The following is a 23,884-nucleotide window of genomic DNA, read 5'->3' as shown; positions in this document are numbered from 1 at the left end:
CAGTGGTGTTGTGAGTTGGTAACCTAGCAATGCTAAGGGGGTCTTGGAGCATGCCCCCCCACCCCCCGCCCCCCGGAAGGAAAAGTTGAAAAATACCCCTTTAAATGGTTACTTCTTTTTGTTCGTTTTTTGCAGTGGCGCTGACTATCAAGCAGCAGCGTTGCACCGCTGCTGAATGCATACAGGGGAAACACTGCCAGAACTCATCCAGTGGATGCCGCATCTATTTTAAACTGCTGAAATGCACATGATGATATTACCGGGGGCATATGTTTGATGCCACTGGCCTCAACAGACATAGTTCAGAATAAGGTAGCTCAGGGCGGTTTGTTCGACCAGGAACAGGCCTGGTAGTGTGTCACCCCTTGGATCTCATTATTCCAACCAGCTGTCACCGTCGTGTCGATATCCCTGTTCATAAAGAATGATGTTCTGAGCCATTACCTCAGCAACCTTCCGCCATCAACTATACGCCACCACCACCACCTCTCTTCAGAAAGAATCATTGTATTCAGTACAATCTGTTCAGGGTAGGGACTTACTGATTCATATCGAGTATAATGAGTACTTCTGGTATAAAAATAAAGTCCACAAACCCGACACTCCAGTGATGGCCACATGTCCTGTAGTAGCGACTAAACGTTGTATTCCCTGCCTCAGAAGACAACAGGAGACTTTAATAAGAAGTACTCGCCACGCCACAGACGTGGCCCTGCGGGGCCCGCCAAGAATGTAAAAAGTGTTTTCGCCGTCTGACACAAAGCGCTAAGGGTTCTGCGTCAGGAGGAGAGACGTGTGTATTTTTAGGGGAGATCTGCGAGTGGGCAGAGGAGCTTCTCAGAGGCTTAGGGGGGCAGATCATAAGTGGACAAACATTCCAGCACTAATTTAACAACTTCCATCACTCTGTGGCGGGAGGAATGACAACTTCAGGAAAGACAGGCCCAGTCTTGTATTCGTCTTGACTCTGGCGCTGACCCCGGGACACTGACTGATTGTTGATGTCGACACACCCAACCACACACACAGACACCCACCCACCCACCCACCCACACACAAACACACACACGCCCAAACATGTGCACACAAACACGCTAAATTGAACGATAACAAGGTATGTGTTGGTTGGTTTTGGTTTGTTTCCATGCAAATTAAGAATCGTTTCATTTTTGGTAGAATAGTATTTGTCATTGTAACTTATGCAATGTAATAATGCACATAGAAACACACACACACACACACACACACACACACACACACACACACACACACACACACACACACACACACACACACACACGTCTGCCTTGTTTAGGAGGTGTGGTAAGAATTGCTTAGGGTCTCGACAGCCCCATCACAGTCTAGCTGAGATAATAACGCCCCCCTGGTCTTGATACCGCTCTGAGGGGCGCAGAGTAGTCAACTGTAAAAGGTCAGACATCCTATAGACTTCCTGTCCAACATGTTGGACAGCCCTCCTTCGGTCACACAACTGTACTGGTATCTTCTCATGAATGAAGTTTATTTTGAACGGCATGCATAAGGAGATCATGAGAGAGCAGCTTGGTTGCCGTGAAAACTGTAAGTGCACATGGGACTGTGGCACCCAGGGGGAAGTCACACCGAGAGAACATTAGGCTGTAACTGTGTTTGTCGTTGAGGGCCTCTCGATTATAGCAAATCAATTATTTCTCTGTGGTAACACTGCTTTTTGGCAATAAATCTTATACCGTTGGAAAGCCTGTTTAGTTCCCTTTCATAATGGTGGCCCATTTGTAAAGGTGCTTGCACACCGCCGCGCGTCAACCGCCCTGATAACCGCCTCGCTGCCGGAGGGTTCAGCGTGGCGGTGTGAAGGGCCTGGCGTATTCAAAGGTTGCTGCTGCTTCTGCCGCCGAAAGTTTTAACACAGGGAAAGCTGAGCGGTAGGGCAAAATCTGTGCACGTTCACGTGGGTGGCAACCACTTCCTGGTGTACAGCCACTTTTGTAACCATTGCCATTACCAAACAGGTTATTTTGCTGTTGCTATTGACTTCCGTACTTACTAGCCTAAGTTTGAGTACGTAGGGCGTTCCGATTCAGATCGGGCGAAAATAAGTGTACTGAAAGGAACCGGATGGTGTACTGAAAACGGTCAAATTGCGAAGTGTGTGGCGATGTACACTTTTCGTACTCAACGGCAGCCATCTTAGCTACGTAGCGGAAGAGGGCGAAGCCAGGCTCAGCCAAAGTCGACGCATTTTCCACATAGCCTGCATTAAAAGAGTCATTTTGTAGTTTTTATAGCTTTTTATAGCTTCTAGGCGTAAATAGTTCACCGTTCAAAGCGGGAGGTTTATTGCGGGGGAGGAGCCGCGGCGGCAGTCGTGATCGTAATTTCCGGTTAGTGCACCACGGAGTATTCGATTTGGAACAACACTGACATCTGAAAATTAGCGCACTTAGTGAGTGCGGATAGGTTACTTCGTTTAAGTGTACTCATGGAAGTATGGATATCGGAACACGGCATTGTTTTGAGCTTCTGCTACCCCCAGGTGCTGCCAATCAGGGGCCTGATTGGCACCTGTTTGGGCAACTTCAAGATGGTGTTCCGCATAACCAAGTTGCGGCATAACGCTCGCCCCCACAGGGCGGGGTTTATCAGAGACTACCTCCAGAATGTTGGAGTGGAGAGGATAGAATGGCCTGCTAGCAGTCCTGACCTCAACCCCATTGAACACCTATGGGATCAGCTTAGGCGTGCTGTCCGTGCCAGAGTGACCAACACAACCACGTTGGCTGACTTGCGACAAATGCTGGTTGAAGAATGGGATGCCATCCCACAAGTGTTTGACCAGCATGAGGAGGAGGTGCCAGGCTGTTGTGGCTATGTATGGTTCTTCCACACGCTACTGAGGCGCCGGTTTGTGAAATGAATAAATTGTTAAATTGCCAATATGTCTTGTTTCTTCAAACTTCAATCATCCAATCCACCAAACGAGTCAATGGCAGAATAACCAGTTTGGCATTGGCAGAGAAGATTTGGCAACATTTTGAAAGGGAACTATACAGGCTTTCCAACGGTATAAGATTTATTGCAGAAAAGCATTGTTACCACAGAGAAATAATCAAACAAACACAAATGTCCTTACTTTTTGTGCTAAGTTAATTTTGCATGTATGGTACAGTACAAGTATACATGCAAATTACATATATTACTTTGTCCCTATACTAAATCATTGCCTGTACCATTGATACAGGAAAATGATTTACTATAGGGACAAAGTACGACATGTCCAAAAGCCAAGTCTGAAAAACAGGGAACATACGCTCATCTCCCCCAAACCCTTAAAGCTGTCCATGTGACTGAGTTTTACAACGGTGATTTAAAGTCAGAACATTTTCCAGCGAGATTCCTGACATGGCTGCAGTATTTACTGAGGAACGTAGGGAGACTGCTACTCAACACCGAAAAAATTAAGAGCAACGGGGCAGGAAGTCCCGTTGCTCACACAGATACAGACACGCAGACCAACACACCTGAAGCCAGGGATCATCTTGGCAAAGCCAATGACCTTCTGGATGCTGTAGGAGACGAGGTCGGCCAGGTGGGGCAGCATGGAGAGGCGGGAGCCGTCCTCGCTCGAGTCTGGGCTGCCTCCCTGCTCCTGGTACATCATCATCAGGTTGTTGAAGTTCACCGGCTTGGCGTCCACTGATTCTGGAGGACAGGGAAGACCCAGAAACGGAGGGGGGGGGGGGGGGGGGGGGAGGAGGAGGAGGAAAAAGAGGTAAAGAAAGAGGGAGAATAAGATAGAGAAGGGGATGAGATGGACAGAGACAAGAGAGAATAGGGGTAGAGATTAAAGGAGAGACAAGGTTGAAAGAGACGGCGACGGTGTTAAAAAAGAGATTGTCGGAGAGAGGGAGATAGATACTCAGTCAGAATCGCCGTATGCAACGTGAAGAAAAGCATTCCCTGAAACTCCCTAAACAGAGTCAAAGGAGCTAACGGGATGCAAACACCCCAGCATCGCCGTGGTGACGATGGTGATTGTGAGGAGGAGTAGATGATGCCGCTACAGGATGACCCCCTCGTTCATACAGTGCTAACACTACAGCCTTGTTAAGAAGTAATTTGTCTCCGGTGAGATGTGGCTGGGCGCCAGCGGTCGTGTGAGCCTGTCTCTACTCCGCCCATTAGCAGCAGAGGCATTAATGGACTGATGTTTACCACCCAGAGTCCCAGGTCTGCTGAGGTGCGTTTGCTTGAGAGTGGTCACAAGATTTCCCTCTTATGGAAGGAAAGCCACAGATTTCAAACGCGTCGCATGGAAAGTGATAGTGTGTCCACACATCCTTTCCTGTGTATTGGTGCTTCGGGAAAAAACTAAACCGTGTGACACGCAATAGGATACTTCCCTGTGTGTGTCTGTCTGTCTGTCTGTCTGTCTGTCTGTCTGTCTGTCTGTCTGTCTGTCTGTCTGTCTGTCTGTCTGTCTGTCTGTCTGTCTGTCTGTCTGTCTGTCTGTCTGTCTGTCTGTCTGTCTGTCTGTCTGTCTGTCTGTCTGTCTGTCTGTCTGTGTGTGTGGGTACCTGGAGAGTGGCTGAAGGAGTCAGAGGAGGCATCTGACAGAGAGTGGAGGGAAGCAGCCCTGCTGGCGCTACGAGTCACCGGGCCCTCACGCACTGGAGGCTAGAGACACACGCACACACACAGACACACACATACACACAAAATGTTCAAATACCATTCATACCACTGCTGTATGTATATAACAACACACCTAATGATGACTACATTTAGGGGCTGGTGCGGGGCTAAATGTTGTGGTAATGGTTAAGCATGTATTCCTCTGCTCTTTTTGAAAGTATGACATCATGTCACTTTTTTTATGCAGAGTTGACTTTCAAGGAGTAAAAAAAAAAAAAACGTGTGAAATGTACTGAAGTGGAATTAACTGAGCAAACAGATCGGGTTAATGGACACTGTTGTAGCTGGGGGTGGGGGCGGAGGGGAGGTGGAGGAGACGAGTCGGGGGGGGGGGGGGTTGAGGAGGGGTGACAGAGGGTAGTGGAGTGGAGGTGAGGACCAACAGGAGGCGGAGGATAGGAGGTGGTGGAGGAGCTGAACGGGCGTAGGTGGAGAGATGGGGTCGACCATGGGGAGATGTTGAGGTGGTGTAATATAATAATATATGAATAACCAAATCCACTAGGACAGTGGTTCTCAATCTTCTCAAGAAATATATGCGCGCATGTCTAGCCTTGTTTTTGTTTCTTTTTGTTTTTTTATTCCACCCACATGCATGTTTTAAGACCATTGATGAACATTATATATGTACTGTATATTTTGGTATATTTTCACTCTGGCTCATTGACTCATTCCATGAGTCCAGATAGATTGTTGTGACGCAACCCACACTGTAGCCAAAGCTGCATTTAACGAAAGCTAAACATTTCGGACATCGTGGAACCTATCAGAGTTGATATTTCACCTAGAAACACAATGTATAGATAAATAACTCAGCGTTTGGTATTATACTTGTTGAGCATCGGCCGTTGATACGTGAGCACCCTCGTTTATATTGTAATGGGACCCAGCGGAGACCCTCCCGGTTACTGAGGCAGTCACGTCTTTTACACCATTTCAAAACTCACATACTTGAGGGGAACATGTTTGTACTTCTGTAGATATGTCCTACCGAGCACGACCATGTGCCATCTAGAGTTGTCAAGATTTTTTGAGGACAAGACGATGATTTGAGCTGGGCTCGGCTAGGTTCTTCATAATTAACTCGTCATCTTCTCCTAGTAGAAGCAAACAATGCTGTAGGCTACGTTTGAAAGCCTAAAACCAACATTTTTCACGTTTTTCCATTTGCACAATCGATATGCAATGCGAAAGCCTCGACGCCAGCGATTCCAACAGTACAGGCCATATCATTCTGCGACCTAAACTCGATGAACTAGATCACGATCACAAATGATCGTGATACCTTTGTTATGGGGCTTGCCCATCACAACGATCAGCTCCGTTTCAGAAGTGTGGGTGCATAGGCATTATGCTGACCCTGAAGCGGGAGAAGTCTGAGTAGGAGTCGTCGAAGGTCTTGTGGTGCGCCTCCACCAGCGTGGAGATGACCAGGGTCTGGCCGTCCGTCAGGCGGGGCTTGCGCGCCTCCCTCTGGGCCTCGCGCTGCGCCTCTTCGTCCTTGCGGCGCTGGATTAGGTCCTTCTTCCTCTGCACCTCCTCGTCCGTCAGGATAACTGTGGGGCCGAGAGAGGGGGGGGGCCGAGAGAGGGGGAAGAGAGAGAGAGAGAGAGAGAGAGAGAGAGAGAGAGAGAGAGAGAGAGAGAGAGAGAGAGAAATTTGTCAAGTTCATTAATCCTGATAAAATAATTTTCACACAAAGTTTGTTTAGCCACATCCAACTGGACACAGTGGAGATTGAGTAAAGAAGTGGAGACTTGGGTTAAACTATGCAGATGTGAGTGACTGGGAGAGATGGATTCGATTGATGGGGTGGATCGAAGACAGTTAGGCACGGTAATATATGATGTACAGGTAAGGATTCAGTGAGGGCCAAATCGCCCTCACTGAAAAAATTAACGCATCATGGGAACCACCACCAGAAAGGTGCATACAACTAGACTGGGTAGCCCCACCCATTCTGCTGGCGATTTGAGTTTGCCCTGCACAAGGGTCTGAAGAAGAGAAATGTATTTCTTTCTGCCTCCGATACGTTTTTACGGGAGCCAATCACCAAGCTTGGCTTTTCCCCCTGGCGCCCTATTGGCTGGTTTAACACAATGACGACAGGGAAGCGGAGGCAAGCAGCAAATTGTGTACAGACTAGTCAGTTGAACTAGGCCCGTTGATCCCACCTCGTGCTGAAGAAAATGACCGCAGCTGCCCCAGACCAACGTCCAATCTACGATTGAGCTTGGTCTGTGGCTTCAGGGGAAGAGAATATGGACCAGCATGGGTGGAGATTGGAGAAATAGCATTTTAAATTCACATTGCATTAAGGGGCGTGTGAGTACTTGGACAGCTTCGATTGCCTGAGCGTGCGTACACAGCAGTGTCAATGCAACGACGCTGCAGTTGTAACGTGGTGGTTTGCCCGTGCACATTCACACTGAGCTTGATTAAAAATCAAGTATTGTAAAACTAAAACATTGACTTGCAGAAAAATGTGTAGAACCCTCCTAATTCAAGGAGAGAAGAGGTGGAAACACAGTCAGGTTTTGTGAAGGATCCATACTTGTGGAAGAGAGGGGGCTGGCGGGGGGGTTGTTATTCTGAGGAGGAAGAGGGGGGAGGAAGGGGGTCCATATGGAGACTGAACAACGCAACGCATTGTCTCAGTGCTGCTCCCTCCATGTTTTTCAAGCTATTGAATTAGCACACACACACACACACACACACACACACACACACACACACACACACACACACACACACACACACACACACCCCCCCTCCCTCTTAGGACAAAGTACAATGTGCATTAGGACTCCTGTACAGCAAAGGATGTATTCGGTGTATATACACCACTGGTGGTGGTGAGTGAGGTCCCCCCCCAATGTAAAGCGTCTTTGAGTGTCTAGGAAAAAGCGCTATATAAATTCAATGCATTATTATTATTATTATATCAAGGTTATGATTTCCCCAGAAATACCCCCCCTTTTTTGAAAGAGGGGGACGAGAGGCATATGCTTCAAAGCCGACCTTGGAGGACAATATCCGGATATCGGGAGAAGGCAAGAAAGCTTTAGCGGCCAACAAAAGGTTCATTAAAACAAACAGCTGAGGTTGTGGAGAGCTGGATATTTTTCCTATGAGCAGGTGTTCTTCTCGTAACTTCACAGTGCTCCGGCTGTACACACTGCAGGGAGGCCCTGCAGTTCAAATAGACCATGTCAACATTCCACTGGTGGCAAAGACTCACTGATACTTGCCCCACACTCATGTTATATAAGGTTGTTGTTTTTTTCCGGCCAACTCAAAAACAAGACACATTTGGACTAAAACATCCCATTCAAAGCGGATGGCTTTGATCCTTATCTGAATACGAGCATAGCTGGTGTAAAACAAGCATTATATAGGCTGAGTGTAATAACTAACCTACGGTCAAATGTCAGTGGCCTGTGAGAGATTAATTAGAGCATCGAAGCGGGAGACTCAACTGAGCTAAGAAAGAATAAAACGTAAAATGTATAGCGTTCTATATACTGCATGAGGAGCAAAAGTAGGACATACACACACACACACACACACACACACACACACACACACACACACACACACACACACACAGATCGAGAGCGAGAGACAAAAAACAACACTGGCCTGTTTGAATGCAGGTGAATGTAAGTGCGTGCGTGCGCCTGTGTGTGTAACCCAGGGGACAGAAGGGCAGCCATGCTATGTGACACACTTACACTCCTTCATCATGCCGATGTCCACGCAGCGCTTCAGTCGGCAGGCCTGGCAGTGGCGCCGGTTGTCCTTGGTGATGGTGCAACTCCCGCTGAAGGGACAGGTGAAGGAGGCCTTGCGCTTCATGCTGCGCCTGCAGGGGGAAAACGGCTGTCATTGTGCCTGGTCGTCAAGGCCCTGAATCAACATTACTTCCTGTTGATCTTAGAACACCTCTTTGATTTTTGTGTCGCCTTCGCAAGTGTTCAGATTTATCGTGGGAACACTTTTACTCGTCGTGTTTGACTCCAATATCCTTGTGTAATAGTGTGTCCATTGAGTGATTGGGCATGCAAGTGAAACACGTGAGGCACAGCTGGCTTTTGTTTTTTTCTGACATCTGTACGAAAAGGGCAATGAAAATGAGGACGAATTAGGGCAAGGGTGAGGGTACGAGATGCAATAGATTTGCTTCTTTACCCTTACCACTTTTGCTTGACTAAGCAATGACTCTAAAAAAATAAGGCTGACTCAATCGCTAAATCGCCAATAAAGACGAAAGTTAGGAGCAGGCTCAGTGGGTGTGTGTGTATCTACGTAGATCCGTGTGTGACAACAGACTGTGGAACACCTTGTGTAGCAGAGCTCATCCGTCAGCCACGACACACCTCAGGTGTAAGTATGTAATCAAGGCCGATCTAGCTAAACATCAGTACACTTCAAACCCTGAGTGCAGTCCCAAAGCACAAACATGGATTTGTGCCAAAAAGCACAGGGGGGAAATGACGAGAGTCCCGCCAAGAAGACATGTAATGTGTGATCATTTATCCTGGAAACATGTGCTTCTGCACGCACCTGCACACACAAGCAAAGCGTGCGCACACACACACACACGCACACGCAGTTCAAGACAAGGGCCAAGTGAGGGATGAGTGGGGAGATTATAAAACATCCCCTTTTTTTTTTTATCTCCTGCTGACTGTCAACACTGCGGAGAAGTGCGCATGCAGGCATAGTGCACACCTCACAACTTACACTCGGTAATCCCTTACCATGGGGGTGTTCATTAGCAGAGTACCTGTGATGTGTCCACAATATCCCGCGAAGTGATTTTGATTTGGCCGAGGTTTGCGTGATATTGACGGATCACTCGTCCATAAGTGTGAAATATATGGGCTGATGATGTGGATGTTTGGAGTGTTAAAGTTGCCCGTCGCTGTTCTTTGGTAGAACTGTAGGTGGCATTTTGAGTCTTGTGTGAATTGGGTCGTAGCGCTGGACGATAAATCCATATTTATAGTTATCGCGATAAAACCTGCCGCCATAACCGGGATATGTTTTAGAAATACATTTCTGATATTTGTGATATCAATCACTGAGTCTATGCAGCGGCCTGGGTCGGTTCAAGGCGTTCGAGTAAACAGGCCATGACCTCTAAAATGTTTGAGAGACCTTTGAAACCAGGCATTTGATGTGATGGGAATCACAGGAGTTGTTTTTGATTTATTTAGTGTTTAACATAAAGCCATGTTGGTTCGGTTTAATGTTTTTCACCTATTCGTTCTGCTAATAAATAGAAGATTATAAACCACGATACATCAATTGGATTGCTATGGTTGCGCGGTCCTTGATATGCATGCATGCGCTAGATTAACACATGTATGCAATTGCTTTACCAATGACGGCCACATGTTCAGGTACACTAAGGGTCCTTTGTATTGTGTCACGTATATATTGACCAAATGATGGTGTACAGTGCTGCTGCCCTTTTACCTGGCAGGTATAAACCATTAGCGGTGTAATCTCATCTCATAATGCATCTATTTATTCACTTTCAGGGCCTGAATATCTGTCTAATGTCCGCCATCTTTCCAACTTTAAAAAGCCACTTTCAAACGACATGAGCTGCTTTTCAGGATTTGTGATGATTTGAAGGCATCACCATCGCAGCAGCGATACGCAGACTTAGACTTAGCCAAAATACAGATCAACATAACGTAAAATATATTTATAAGATGTTGTCAAAATGACTCTAAAACCAGTGCATGTTTACGCCCCCGTTGTGTGGCGGTGTAGTTCTGCTCCCGGCCATCCATGTGGCATACTTCTGCAACCCAGCCTACCTGAAGAAGCCCTTGCAGCCCTCACAGGTCATGGCGTTGAAGTGGAAGCCTGTGGCCTTGTCTCCACACACACCGCAGATGCGCGGCACATTCCTGTCAAACTCATCAGGGGCCAGAGTGGAGGTGCTCACAGCCGTGGATTCCATCACTAGAAGGAGGAAGGAAGGATATGAGAAACGTGTTCAGAAAAATAAATGACAACGGGGGAGAGGATAACGCTTAAACCTTCGGCATGAGTGTGTTTAGTCTTGGATGCGGTTGTTGGTTCACGTTAATAATAAAACCTTAACAGTAACACTTATCACTGTTATTCAAGTGAGCTAGAACCTCAAATGAGAACTTGTTTCTCTGTTTTTTGTTCTGAGTAGAGGATGCAGGCTGTTGTTTTCTGATACATTTTTAAACATTTCAAATAACATTTTCATAAATCACAAGATCAGATTTCATAGGAAACAAAAAGACATTCCGTGCACTAGGTGGTTTGCTGAACCTGTGGTTCTGCTTACTTCACTTAAGACGTTTCTAGTAAACAACCCTTAAACTATAATCCCAATTGCACAACAGAGCAGGTTATGAAAATCTTTTGGAAATTCCTCAAAATTAGGAGAATTACAAAGTACGAAGCAGCGCTCCAATAATAAACCATAAGGACATGTCCAGGGCCGGGTCCATGTTCAATAAAACCCAGGCAAAATGATCATCTCTGGAACATATATTTTGTACATGTTGAAAGGTAACTACTGTTGTTTTTTATTTACATCTGTATATCCCCAGTAGGTTTCAATAAATGCACTCTGCATGTTCCAGCGACTTCAGACATGGTGACAAGTTATGTTCAGATCCAGATAAAACCCAGCCTCGCTCCTGCTCTTTTGAGGGCCGTATTGATTTGACCTGTTCTGACTTGTACCATTATTGTTGGCTTGTCGTAAACTCATACCTTCCCCCATGAAGGCTCCACACCGCTCTTGTTTGTGCTGTTTTGTCTCATACACGCATACTGAGTGCTAATATTGTAGATTTCATCACCACTTTGTATTCAAATCACACAAACGCTGTTGTCAAAGCACCACTCCGGAGTGGGAGGCACCAAACAGCAGCAGCACATGAAAACACAACACGCCATCTCTCCGTTCCCCACCGGGTTCTGGGGTCTACTTGTGGACAGCCCAGTCCACAGTCCACTCAGAGAGGTGAACTAAAAGTCTGCTGTTTTCTATCCCTAGGGAGCAGAGCAACATGAGTCAAGTGGAAAAAAGCCTTGTGTCCCATTCCAACACGCTGGATCTAGGTTACATTTGATTACATTGTGGATCATGTATCTATTTCACTTAAGAGTCTTGCGAGGGAGAGAAAAAGACATGTCACCACAAGGCTGGGATACATATAAACAAACAACTGTCCTTTTCTACAACGTCTCTTTCTCTTCCCTTTCTTTGCACAGCCATTGTAGTGGGAGAGGACAGTTGGAGACGGTGTGTGTGGGGGGATAGGGAGAGAGAGCGAGAGAGGTAGAACCATGAACAATCTCAACAAACTCACCAATCACAACAAATCAGGTACAAACAATGGTCTCTTTCTCTTCCCTTTCTTTGCACAGCCATTGTAGTGGGAGAAGACAGTTGTAGATGGTGGGGATAGGGAGAGAGAACGAGAGAGCTGGAACCAATAGCAATCTCAACAAACTCACCAATCACAACAAATCAGGTAAAGACTCAGCTGAATAATTTAAATAGTTTGACACACCAATCCATCATTCACTTCTAATTAAAAGTGGAAAAGAAATGTCAGCCAGCCATTTCCAAAGTTACAAAAACATTATATTTGAAACCTATATTCCTACAACCCCCTCGACCCAGGTGTCCCCTGGTTTTCTGAATATGCATTTCTGTTTCTTACGATTTTAAAGAGAAAATGGACACTTTTTGCATTCACCAACTGGTCTCCAATAATAATCATATCTGTGGTCTTAGATGTTCCTCACCAGAGAGGTTGGCCAACTGAGATAAAACTGTATATCCATCTCAAAGTGTCTCATTATAAGCACTTTATGATCTGGGGAGTGCTTACTGACAACTGCTGTCATCTGAGGCTAGAGAACCTTTTCACAGACAGTGTGATTTGCTTGAGCACACGTCATTTGATTCTGATATTGAAGGCGCCAAAATGGCAGCGCTGTGACCGCTAGTTCCAACTAGCGAAATCAGGCTGCAGATAGAAGAATAGAGGCACAATTCACAAATTACCTTTAGCATACATTAAATTCATTTTGTTGATTCTTAAAACTTAACTGAATGCAAAATCGAATTCCATATTTCCAAAAAGTGGAATAGCAAGAGTGTCGTTCCAACAGTATTGAATATTACCTTCGGTGTTGGTGAATATCCTGGTATACTGTAATAACACAATAATGCCCAAGATTAATCGCTAGTCAATTACTCAAACATGCCTAGAAGCCTTACACTGGATCTGCTAATGGTTATATTATGTTTGAAACATGATTGGGAACAGGGTGATTTGCATGCTTTCAGCCTCTGGAAGAAGAGAGCGTAACAGATGCTGCCAGACGCGCTTTCACTTAATTAAAGAAGACACTATTTTTCTACTAAACTATAAATCTCCATGTTTTGGGGTGAGGTTTTAACCGTTATAAAGAAATGGATACTCAACAGGAACCTTGTTAACAAAAAAAAGATTCTAAGTATCGATCAGAACCTCCCCCCCTTCTGATTTGGTCCCATCAATCACCCCCTCGAAGCAAGCAGTGTGGGCACATTGATTAGAAGACAGCTAGAGGCAATGCGTCTACATTACGCGCGCGCGCGCACACACACACACACACACACACACACACACACACACACACACACACACACACACACACACACACACACACACACACACACACACACACACACACACACACACCAGCACTCGTTGATCCAGATACATATAACATTTTAATGGTGCTGGTTAAGAAGTGAAATGCGGACATTGTTCTCTTAAAAAGTAAAATGCAAGGGTTTATGCGTGCTGATTCGCCAACGGCTGATGTCATCACGGCAGTGACTAGGGGCGGGAAAAATAATCGATTCTTCGATGCATCGCGATTCTCGCTAGAGCGAGTCTGTCTCGATGCAAAAAAAATAAATAATCGGAATTAAAAAAATAAAATAAATTGTCTTGACACGATTGTGATTCAGCCTACGCATAGCATGCGTGCTAACTCACAGCCAGACACAAGAACTCCTTCTAATTCAAGAGCAGCTTTTCCTTTAATGACATAGAAAAGTAGCCTGGCACCGCCCACCTACCTACTTTCCGCTCAATTTTCATTTCACTTCAGTACTAGGTCTGGGTCTGCTTAATGTAAATGTGTTCCATGTAAACCAGATTTCTGGCGGTCCAATCAGCGAACAGAGAGAGTGGCTGAGAACGATGACGTCTAGGTCGCGCGCCAGTTTCAGTTGTAGTCAGAGGAAGACAATGGAGAAGGATGAGAGAAGCTATTCGGTCTGTTGTGGGATCGCTGCCAAAAATCAATCAATTAAACCCGGAGCAAGAACAAGCTTTGCAGAGTTTTGTTGGTGGCAATGATGTTGTGGCGCCTCTCCCCACCGGGTTCGCTAAAAGTTTGCTTTTCCAGTTGGCTCCGTTAGTGGTGAAGGAGCCGGTCCCGTCGCATGACATACGTCACGACCAAACGCTATGCGATTGGTTATGGCAGATCCAGAGTGGCACTGGGCAGGTCCAATCATTTTAAAACTTCTACAGACACCCGCCTCCAAGTGAGTGAACGTTTGTCAATTGAGCAGTTCCAGACCTTCTGTACAAATGAAATGAAGTACGATGGTCTGGTAGGACCAGGCTAATAGAAAAGAAAGATTAGAAATAAAATAAAACTGAAACCTATTTTTAGCATGCTTCCATATTGTGTTATAATGCAAGCTGCATTGATTATTGCATTTTTCATAGAAAGTCATATTTGTGACAAAAGCTTTCATCTCTTTCTCTCTCTATGAAATATTAGATAAGTCTGTTGATGTCATTAATGATCATCACAAAAGTAGGAAGTGATTAGCAAACTCTGAGTAGCAAACCCAGATGTAAATATATTTTTGAAAATCACGCATGGAAATGTACATAAAAAAATTGTTGCATCGAGATTCATCGATAATTGCTTCAGAATCGAATCGTTGACCTCATAATCGGAATCGAATCGTGAGGTGCCAAGAGATTCCCACCCCTAGTAGTGACCCGCGCTTCAGCCCTCTTGTGCTTTGGACAGATGATGGGTGTGCCATTGTTTTGAAAATGTCTTGACGAACAAATCTTGGGACTTTTCCACCACATTTACAACACAGAGCAAAGCTCACCTTTTCTTCACTCCACCCAACCGCTTGGATTATGCTCACCTCTCTAGGAGGGCAGAGGTAAAGCACACAGATTTGGGTCAAGGGTCACGAGTGACAAAACATCACCCTTGGCCCCAAATGGGAGACATTTTAGCAGGGCCGAGATTTGATGACTTAATAACCAGATAATACTAGGGAATAAATGGCCACAGGTCAATCATCAATGAATCACACACCTAGCGTAGAAAGAAAAGCATATTAGCAAAGAGCAACGGCTGTATAACAACGTTGAGATAGGGCTGATCTACTCACACGTTGAGATAAGGCCAGCCAACTATTTACTGAGAGATAACACTTTCCATCCAGGTAATTTAACATCAATGGTTTAGCTTAAGCGATCAATCAGACGAACCCTCGACTTAAGGGCCCAAAATAAACCATCATGCGGGTTAGTGATGTATTTCGATTTTTCACAAAAGCCCTAAAAATGTGTGGGCTACCGTCCAAAACAGGACATTAGCAATGCAAACAGGATGATCGAATGGAATTTCTATTTTTTTCCTTTGGTTGCGCTTTAACTAGTTTCCTGTTTCCTGTTTCCACCACCAGGTTGCAGCTTCTTAGAAGCACAGTTTCACATTTCATGGGAAAGAAATTTCTACCTAGAAACAACAAACACTCCTCAGTTGATCTCAAATACAGTATTGTAAGAAGGAGGCCTTCCGGAACCCTGCTGAGACGCGGGGATGTAGCATTCACCACACACACACACACACACACACACACACACACACACACACACACACACACACACACACACACACACACACACACACACACACACACACACACACACACACACACACACACACACACTGAGTTTTGAGAACTATTATGCAGTCCTTCCAGGATTTCGTGGGCCATTTTTGAGAATGTTGCGGCCTAAAATGCCTAATGTTGCGTGAGCTTGTCCAAAAAGTTGCGATGAAAGTTGCAGCTTTTTCAATGTTTTTGTTGCGATTACAGTGCGAGAGAAAGTGAAAGTTGCGATAAAAGTTGTGATTTTCCTGATGTTATTACTGCAATTTTCCCAGAGTAATTTGTTAAATATTAAGTTATTACTGAAAGAAACATTAATTAAAAGAACAAAAACACTGAGAAATGGTCCTATGAATAATTGGTTCTTGATTCTTTCTGCGCTAGCAATTGACTTGGATGCAACAGCCTGTGTCATAGTGATCTGACTCGTCGTCTGACGTCCTGCCTGCAGTTCTGTAGTTGTTTCGCGGTGGCAAAATGCTTATCAATGGAAGATTTCCGCTTATGTTCCACCACAATATTGCATGCAGTGCAAAATAATTTTCCCCCGCTTTCATGTAGAATACCAGGATAGTGCTTTTACAATTTACAATTAGGGCATCTAGCAGACGCTTTTATCCAAAGCGTTCAATACACACATTGACACAACGACGGCAGAGTCAACCATGCAAGGCGACAGCCAGCTTGTCAGGAGCAGTTAGGGTTAAGTGTGTTGCTCAGGGACACATCAACACTCAGCTATGAGGAGCTGGGGATTGAACTAGCACCCTTTCGGTTACAAGACAACTGCTCTACCTCCTGAGCTAAGTGGACCTCTTTTCGTGAGTTCTGCAGTTATTTTTTGTCTGCAATTGTGAAACGTCGGATGCGCACATACTGCATGAATGATAGAATCGCTTGAAGAAGTAAGGCAAAAGGTAGTTTGTCGACGTCAGTTCAAGACGACACCACTGATTGGTCAAATTTGCGGGAAAGTTGAGGTGGTTCGTTAAAATTGCGACACAGCACTCAATTCGTGTTGACTGTTTGATGTTGTGTTGAAGTTGCAACTCGCAACATCGCGAAATCCTGGAGGGTCTGATTATGGAAGCCTGACTTTGAAACCAACCAGTGTGGCTACACTGGTTGGTTTCACGTCACACAATAAAGCTGCACGTCACACAATAAAGCTATATTTCACTGTTCATGATACAATTGACGGACACACTTAGCGAGTTAGTATTCGCTAACAGCACACACCAAGATAATAAATATCAACTGATATAAAAATAAATCTATGGTTAATCCCGGGAGATCATTGCAGCCCCTGACAGACCATTGCACTAAATGCATAATACCATACAGAGGAGGCTCTAAATAATGCATTAAGTTATTAGACTCATTCCAGTCGGTGGCACGCTAGGCCATGCAAGCATTTTGGATACACAGGTATTGTGTACGGGTTTCCAGCGGCAACAATCAATCAGGACTGTTATTGCATTCGACACACACACACACAAAAAAAACACACACACCACAAAACACACACAAGCACAAATACACACATACACACCAGTGGAGGCTTCTCCATTGAGGAGAGGGAGGAATATCCTCCCTAACATTGTTGAGAATAAAAAATGTAGATTGCCCAGACTATTGTAATGAATTAATGCCCTTAAATACGACTACTTTATTGCCTTTGAATATATAATGTTCGTTTCCCTGGGTAAAGGGACATTAGCACCCCCTATCGCCTATTGACAATTACTTCAGGGAGGAACGTCCTCCCTCCGCCTCCGTTGACTCCCATTAATTTCCCCGAAAGTACTGGCGGCCGGTGGATAACATGGGTTTCAATGGGAGAGAGGAGGAAAATCCTCCTCTGAGTGGGTGGGACCTTAAGGGGTCTGATTCGCGCAAAAATCTATCCGTCTGCGCTATGAACCAATAAGCAGGATCCCTGGACGTTGAGCAGTGTTGCCAGATTGGTCTGATTTCCCACCCAATTGGGCTACTTTTAACCATGTTAAGCTGTGACAATTATCTTTGGGCGGGAAATCTGCCCAATCTGGCAACGCTATCGATAACAAACCCGGTCTGCATTGCCGCGGTGCTCAGTCGAGACGCAGAGCTAGTGAAATCTGCGATAGCGAGATCCTAAATGAACAATGGAAACATTGGAAACGGAGGACATTGTCCTCGTAACGTCTTATTACAAAAATCATTCCATTCATTCAGTTACAGTGCTAAGTTAGCGACCAATGAAAGAGGTAGACCACTTCCCAAAATCAAGGTCACCAGAAGTAATGGCAACGTCAGTGTTGTGAGTGCTACATGGTTTGCTAGGTACGCATGGCTTACTGGTAGCATTACAAGCAATCGACTTTATTGCTGGCCTTGTTTGCTTATGAATAATAGCAAATCTCCAACGTGGGCTGTTCATGGTTTCACTGATGTTGTCTTCGCAACGCAAACAGCAAGGAGGATTGACCTGTTCATAAATGAAGTCCCTCAATCTGAATAGTTAGGCTTACAGCCCATGTTAATAGTTTTGAAATAATGTTCTTGTTGTTCTTTTACTAGTTTGTTACTCTGACCGCTCTGTTTGATTTTGTGGAAAGGGTGTTAGTGAATGATTCAGAGCATGATGCATTTTAAATGGCATCACTTTGGTTCTTGAGTCTTTTCTTAAAACAATTGTAACTGAAAATAAACATAGCTAAATAACTTCAGTCAGTGAGGGCAAAAATAGGCCCAATGATAGGCCCAGATTTTTTTATTTACTTTTACAAATCAATAGTAGGCCTGATTTGACTAATATGCTTTGCATCATCCTTTCCTTCTCAAATGACGGTGTTGCCACTGGTGGCTTTGTATACATTTTATTCACATAACTCCCTCCCTGCTATTTTGTAGTTCACCAAAACACCCTGAAACAACTTGAGTCTCACATTTTTATGCCACCATACACCAACAGTGCAAGCAGGCCAATGGCAACCAAGCGCGCAGTCCTTCCTCCCTCACTTTAAAAACCACCAGCCGCCACTGATACACACACACACAGAGACAATTCACTGTTCACAAAGCCACTTCTGAATGCACTAAATAAAAAATGTCAGGCTTAGATGCAGTGTCAAAAAAACATCCAAGGGAACAGCAACAGCAATGCTGTTTGTGATTAGTTTACAGCGTTCCTGCACCATAATGGTTAACCAATGTGGATCTGGGCCTCATCCAACTGGCTCTCAAGTAGTTTTGCTATGAATCATCATAACATTCCATCATCAGGAAGATTTCTAACTGGAGTCTAAGAGGAAACCTCACCAGGAGCTTTTCTAAATTCTAAATCGAACAATAACAAGGTATATGGACCCCCTCCGTCCACTAAATGACTGATGATCTTATAGTGCAGTTTATAATGTTTGTCACATATGTAATTATTGTTAATTAACAATTAACATTTGAGATTGAGAAGGTCCACCCAGGGAGACACTTGCCATGTATGAAGGGCAAAACACGAGGCCAGTGAGGTAAGGGATGTGTGTGTGACAACTTTGCACTAGGATGTCACACTGACACATATAGGGGCTGACAGTCTGACGATGGCCCTGGATCGGGGCTAAATCTAGGCCGTGGAAGTAGGGGGAGGGGCAGCGTGGAAAGACCGTGCCGGATCTGGAGAGAACCTCACTTAAAAGAGGGGCAAACTGTTGTGATTAAGTCGATTCATGTTACCTTGCACAGATAAATGTTGCTGCTTATTTTAAGGGAATTCAAAATATCTCTTTTTCAAATACCGAGGTTTTTACCCAAACCGGAAGTTATATCCTAGAAATATCTTACGTCATATGCACATCTAGTCACGGTTCTGGTCCATAAGCTCCCTCTTGTCACATTAACAGAAATATTTACAGTTCACTGTCATCTATTTTCGTTTTAAACATCCACCAAGACGGCCTTAAACATCAGAATCAACTAGATCTTTAAAGTGTTTACCCAGGGTGAATTACAGCATGTACTTTTAAAACATACCACAGATTTTTCAAACCAACATAAAATGATTCTGGAATAACGGCCTGCTGTAACATTATGCGTGGATGATCTTTGCCCCTTTATGGTAAAAAACTATGCAATGCATGATCTCAAGTTAAATATTTCAATAGCACATCGCGATCACCATACAGACAATTCAGCCGAGCCTTTTACATCTGCCCTCTGAATGGCCCCTCGCAACTGGTGAGCAGATAGGAAGCCCGAGCCCACAGGAGGGGAAGAGAGATGAGAGAGAGTAGGAGACAGAGATGAGCGGGCGGGGAGACATAGACAGACACACAGAAAAAAAAACAGAGAGGCACACAGAGACACACGGAGAGACACAGAGACTGAGGACCGAGACAGAAGGAGAGGAACAGGGGGGAGGCGGAGGATAAACTGGAAAACATGCCGAGTTACAATAAAACGATGAAGGACATGATTATGGACGTATATAAAGCATGAAGCTGACGGAGGGGAGAGGAGGCAGACGATCTCTTCAAGGCGGTGACATTCTGCGCCACAAAGCCCCAGGGTGCCCGTAGCTGCTACGGATACACTGGGCCGGAGCGGGACCGTTCAGTGATCCGACCCGTTCCTCATAAGGCTGTGTGTTGGGACCTACAGGAAATCTTTGTTTGTGACCAAAAAACAAGCTTCAGGGTAAAAACAAAGAACGGGATGGCGAAAGCCTTCTTTTCATCGCCTTAAGTGTTGCCACATCGTGTTTATGCATGCATACGTCCCTGTGTCCTTCAACAGCATGTGTGTGTGCTTTGTCATGCGATGCTTGAGCATGTGACAAGACAGGGAGGGTGCGTCACCGCGTATAGGATGTTGATGGAGCGCGAGGCAGGCCCCCTTTTTTCCAAGCACTCGCTGATCCGGTCATTGTATGCACAGGAAATTCATTGGTCCAGGGCATAGCATGAAGAGGAGGTGGGAGGGGAAGGGGGGAGGAACTTGCAGCATGTGAGGGCTACCACCCACCTCCCCTCCACACTCACGCTATGAGTCATCAGGTCAAAGGTCACACAGCCTAATAATGAATGCTGAGGTTGACTTGTCCCAAAACAGGGGAGCTGCCACAAAAAAAAGGTACGTTGTGTAGGAATTAATGTGTGTGTCGGCGTGCTACTGAAGCCTCACGTGAGAGACGGAGCTCGGCTCTCTGTAATCAGGAGACGGAAGGAGGCGAATGATGGTAAATAGACTGACTGAGGGAGTGGTGGTGGAAGATGAACAGGAGATGGGCCCTGGTGTAATTATCTACCGAAAACCACACGACTAACTGCAGCATGTCATTTTTAGTGGGTGGTGAGAGCTGAAGGATTAAGATGTTTTTTCTTCTTCTTCTTCTTCTTCTTTGCCATAGTTCTGGCGAAGGGCAGGGGAGTTTCCCTTTTTAAGCTACAGCACCAAGCAAGAAGCGAAAGGATGAGCAGGTTTTACTTAGCATGCGGTGGGACTCGGTGATTCATCTTTTCCTCTGCTGATTTATTCATTTCTAGGGTTTAAAATGACATGCATGAGCCCCGCAGCCGAGGTTGGACACCACAGCTCCATCCTGGTCAGGTTTAAGGACACACAGCGCAGGCGCCCAACAAACAGAGTCCCAACGACTTGCCCTTGTTTACTCCACCTTGCATGACATGTCAATCAGTGGTAATTATTAACTATGAGGTTCAAACTTCGAGGAGTGCGTCTCTTTGGTGTAGTGTAACTCGCCCTCTTACCCTGCTATGCTGTCATGCTGTTGCAGGGATTATTTCTCACTGCATTGCAAGAGTGGTCTCTGCCAGGGGAACAATCCCGCTACATTGGTGGCGCTTTTCACTATTTTACATTTGCGTACAACATTCGTACACCAGTACGAATATGCTGTGTGTGATTACAAAACAGTGAAGTGGTCATTGGTTTCCCTTGTCAGGTCGATGCAACAGAGAAGCACGAGACAAACGTGTGTAGCTCTGGAACGAAGCCCAGACGTAAGACTGACTCCATCGAATCAATGTCAATATAAAAGGAGAGTATAAAGTACGGCCACCGTCCAGCAAGCATGATTAAACGATGCACCTCGTAATCACGCATCCAAATTAATGTGTTTTGTTTGCGTCCTGGTGTCGAGACGTATAGGATAGAAAACAAGAGGAGGACCCAGACAGCATTTCAGGGAGGAATTAATTTAACTGCATGCAGACAGGCAGAGAAGAGAAGGAAAGCGCAGAGAGGGAGAAAAAACCCTCTGGCATCACATCCTAAGAATGCTAGCAATGGGCTTACAAACCACATCCCAACACACTAGTCTTAGCGCCGGAATCATATCCAGAACCAGAACAGCCCAGGGAAAAAAGGAACGGTCGTTGAACGCCCGAATTAGAGAGAGGGGGCCCACTCCGAGGGTCCAATGAGCCTCCCCCTGCCACATCACATGACGCAATTCTACAATCGGCTTGGAAACAGAAACACACTGCCAACATTTTCTCAGCAGCCCCCAACCCCCCCAACCCCCAAAAAAAGGAGCGAGAGAACGATAAAAGGAAGATAGAGAAAGAGAGGGAAATGGAGAGAGAGAAGGATATAAAAAAAGTCCATGTGTTTTACTGCATACCTCTGGCTGGGTCACAACGAGTACAGCAAAGACATAAAACAAATCAGACCTGGAATGACCCAGGCTGCGGCGAGAACTGAGCTCCACTGGAAATACACTGGGGTCTGCCACAGCAAGGCCCACAGAGCGGCAGGCGGGCTCAACGTGAAGTCACGTTAAACATGGGGATGTTTAGGGGGCCAACGTTAACGTCTGAACGAGTGCTTGTCATGAAACCATACACAATTACAGAAATATTGTCGTTGAACATAGTTTTAGTGTTTCAGAATTGAGTCACATCGTATAAATAGATTTCATATTATGTTGATGTGTATTTTGGTAAAGTTTTAAAGCAGGATGTATGATTAAATAGTCCTAAATACATCCATAATCGCTGCATATTGTTGTTTTACATGTTCAGACCAATGTTTGATAAGTTTTACAATAATGATTCTCCCCTACTAGGAACGTCCCAACATCAAACCGAAAGTGCATCGCAGCATAGCGTTGTTCTGGTGGCGTATTAAGATAAACATAAACATCAACAGCAGTTTATGAACTTCGAAAGTGTTATTTTTTTAGGTTCTAAAGACATTGGGTATTCAACCGATATTCCCCTTCTGAACTGATTCACAGAGAACTAACATTTGGCACCAAAAGACACGATCATCACCATCATCAAAATAACTTCTGTGTGTCTAGCATTGCAGACCTGCTGAGGAGCATTCAGACATAGCACTCCTCTCTATTTCAACACAACAGGCGAATAACAAAGTTCCGTGCCCTAAACAACAGCCTAAGTAAAACCTGATCAAACTGGATATGTCTCATGTTCACAATGTTCCCAATGGATATTACATTAAAATCGCAGTTTAGTGTATCCCGCCATCTCAGTAGAGTTCCTGTTTGGCTGTGAAGCCCATAGAATGCAAAAAAACTACACTTAATACTGAAAAGGCTCCTATAAAATTAGAATCTATTATTTCACAATTCTCTGGATGAAACAACTGCAAATACATGGCGACCATAGAAAGAGGAAAAATAAATAACATAATGACAGCAAGAGAAAACCTGGACCTTGTATTGACCGAGCAAACAAAGTGATATTTCATTACAACTAAACAACTGGACAACTCTATCTCTTTAAACATCCCCTCCAGCTCCCTCTCTCTGCATGGTCCCTCCCTGCATCTCAAACGCCCCAACTCTGGCTCTTTTCTGCGATCACAGGGCACATGTTCCAGCAGCAGTTATAGCACATGACAAAGTGACCTGTGCCCCACACAGGATGGTCTAAACTAGTGATCGGGAGGAGGAGTGCAGGGAGGTGGGGGTCCTATGTCCCGTGTCCAACCCTATGGTCTCTCCAACACTAACTCCCCTGCCCTGGCCCCACTACCAGCCTGCAGAGGGGGGTGAAGAGAGAGAGAGAGAGAGAGAGAGAGAGAGAGAGAGAGAGAGAGAGAGAGAGAGAGAGAGAGAGAGAGAGAGAGAGAGAGAGAGAGAGAGAGAGAGAGAGAGAGAGAGAGAGAGAGAGAGAGAGAGAGAGAGAGAGAGAGAGACCGACCTCCCCCCTTTAC

The 23,884-nt window shown here is 45.2% G+C and overlaps 1 protein-coding gene across 7 annotated transcripts in view; it reads right to left on the bottom strand.

Moving 5' to 3' along the window:
- LOC115556699 (vitamin D3 receptor B) overlaps positions 1 to 23,884 on the bottom strand; it is a 37,160-nt gene that overhangs the window by 10,470 nt on the left and 2,806 nt on the right. For all 7 annotated transcript variants that reach the window (XM_030373928.1, XM_030373932.1, XM_030373930.1 and 4 more), the window contains 5 exons: positions 10,530 to 10,677; positions 8,430 to 8,560; positions 6,055 to 6,251; positions 4,578 to 4,677; positions 3,522 to 3,702 (listed from right to left, as the gene is read on the bottom strand). In XM_030373928.1, the coding sequence (XP_030229788.1) occupies positions 3,522 to 3,702; positions 4,578 to 4,677; positions 6,055 to 6,251; positions 8,430 to 8,560; positions 10,530 to 10,675 (755 nt within the window). In that variant the 5' untranslated portion in view covers positions 10,676 to 10,677. The remainder of the gene's footprint in view (positions 1 to 3,521; positions 3,703 to 4,577; positions 4,678 to 6,054; positions 6,252 to 8,429; positions 8,561 to 10,529; positions 10,678 to 23,884) is intronic.

The sequence above is a fragment of the Gadus morhua genome, chromosome 13 (genome assembly GCF_902167405.1).
Source record: "Gadus morhua chromosome 13, gadMor3.0, whole genome shotgun sequence".
In the NCBI taxonomy this organism is placed as follows: Eukaryota; Metazoa; Chordata; class Actinopteri; order Gadiformes; family Gadidae; genus Gadus; species Gadus morhua.
Note: the sequence above shows the minus strand (reverse complement) of the source record. Positions and strands in the feature narration are given on the sequence as shown.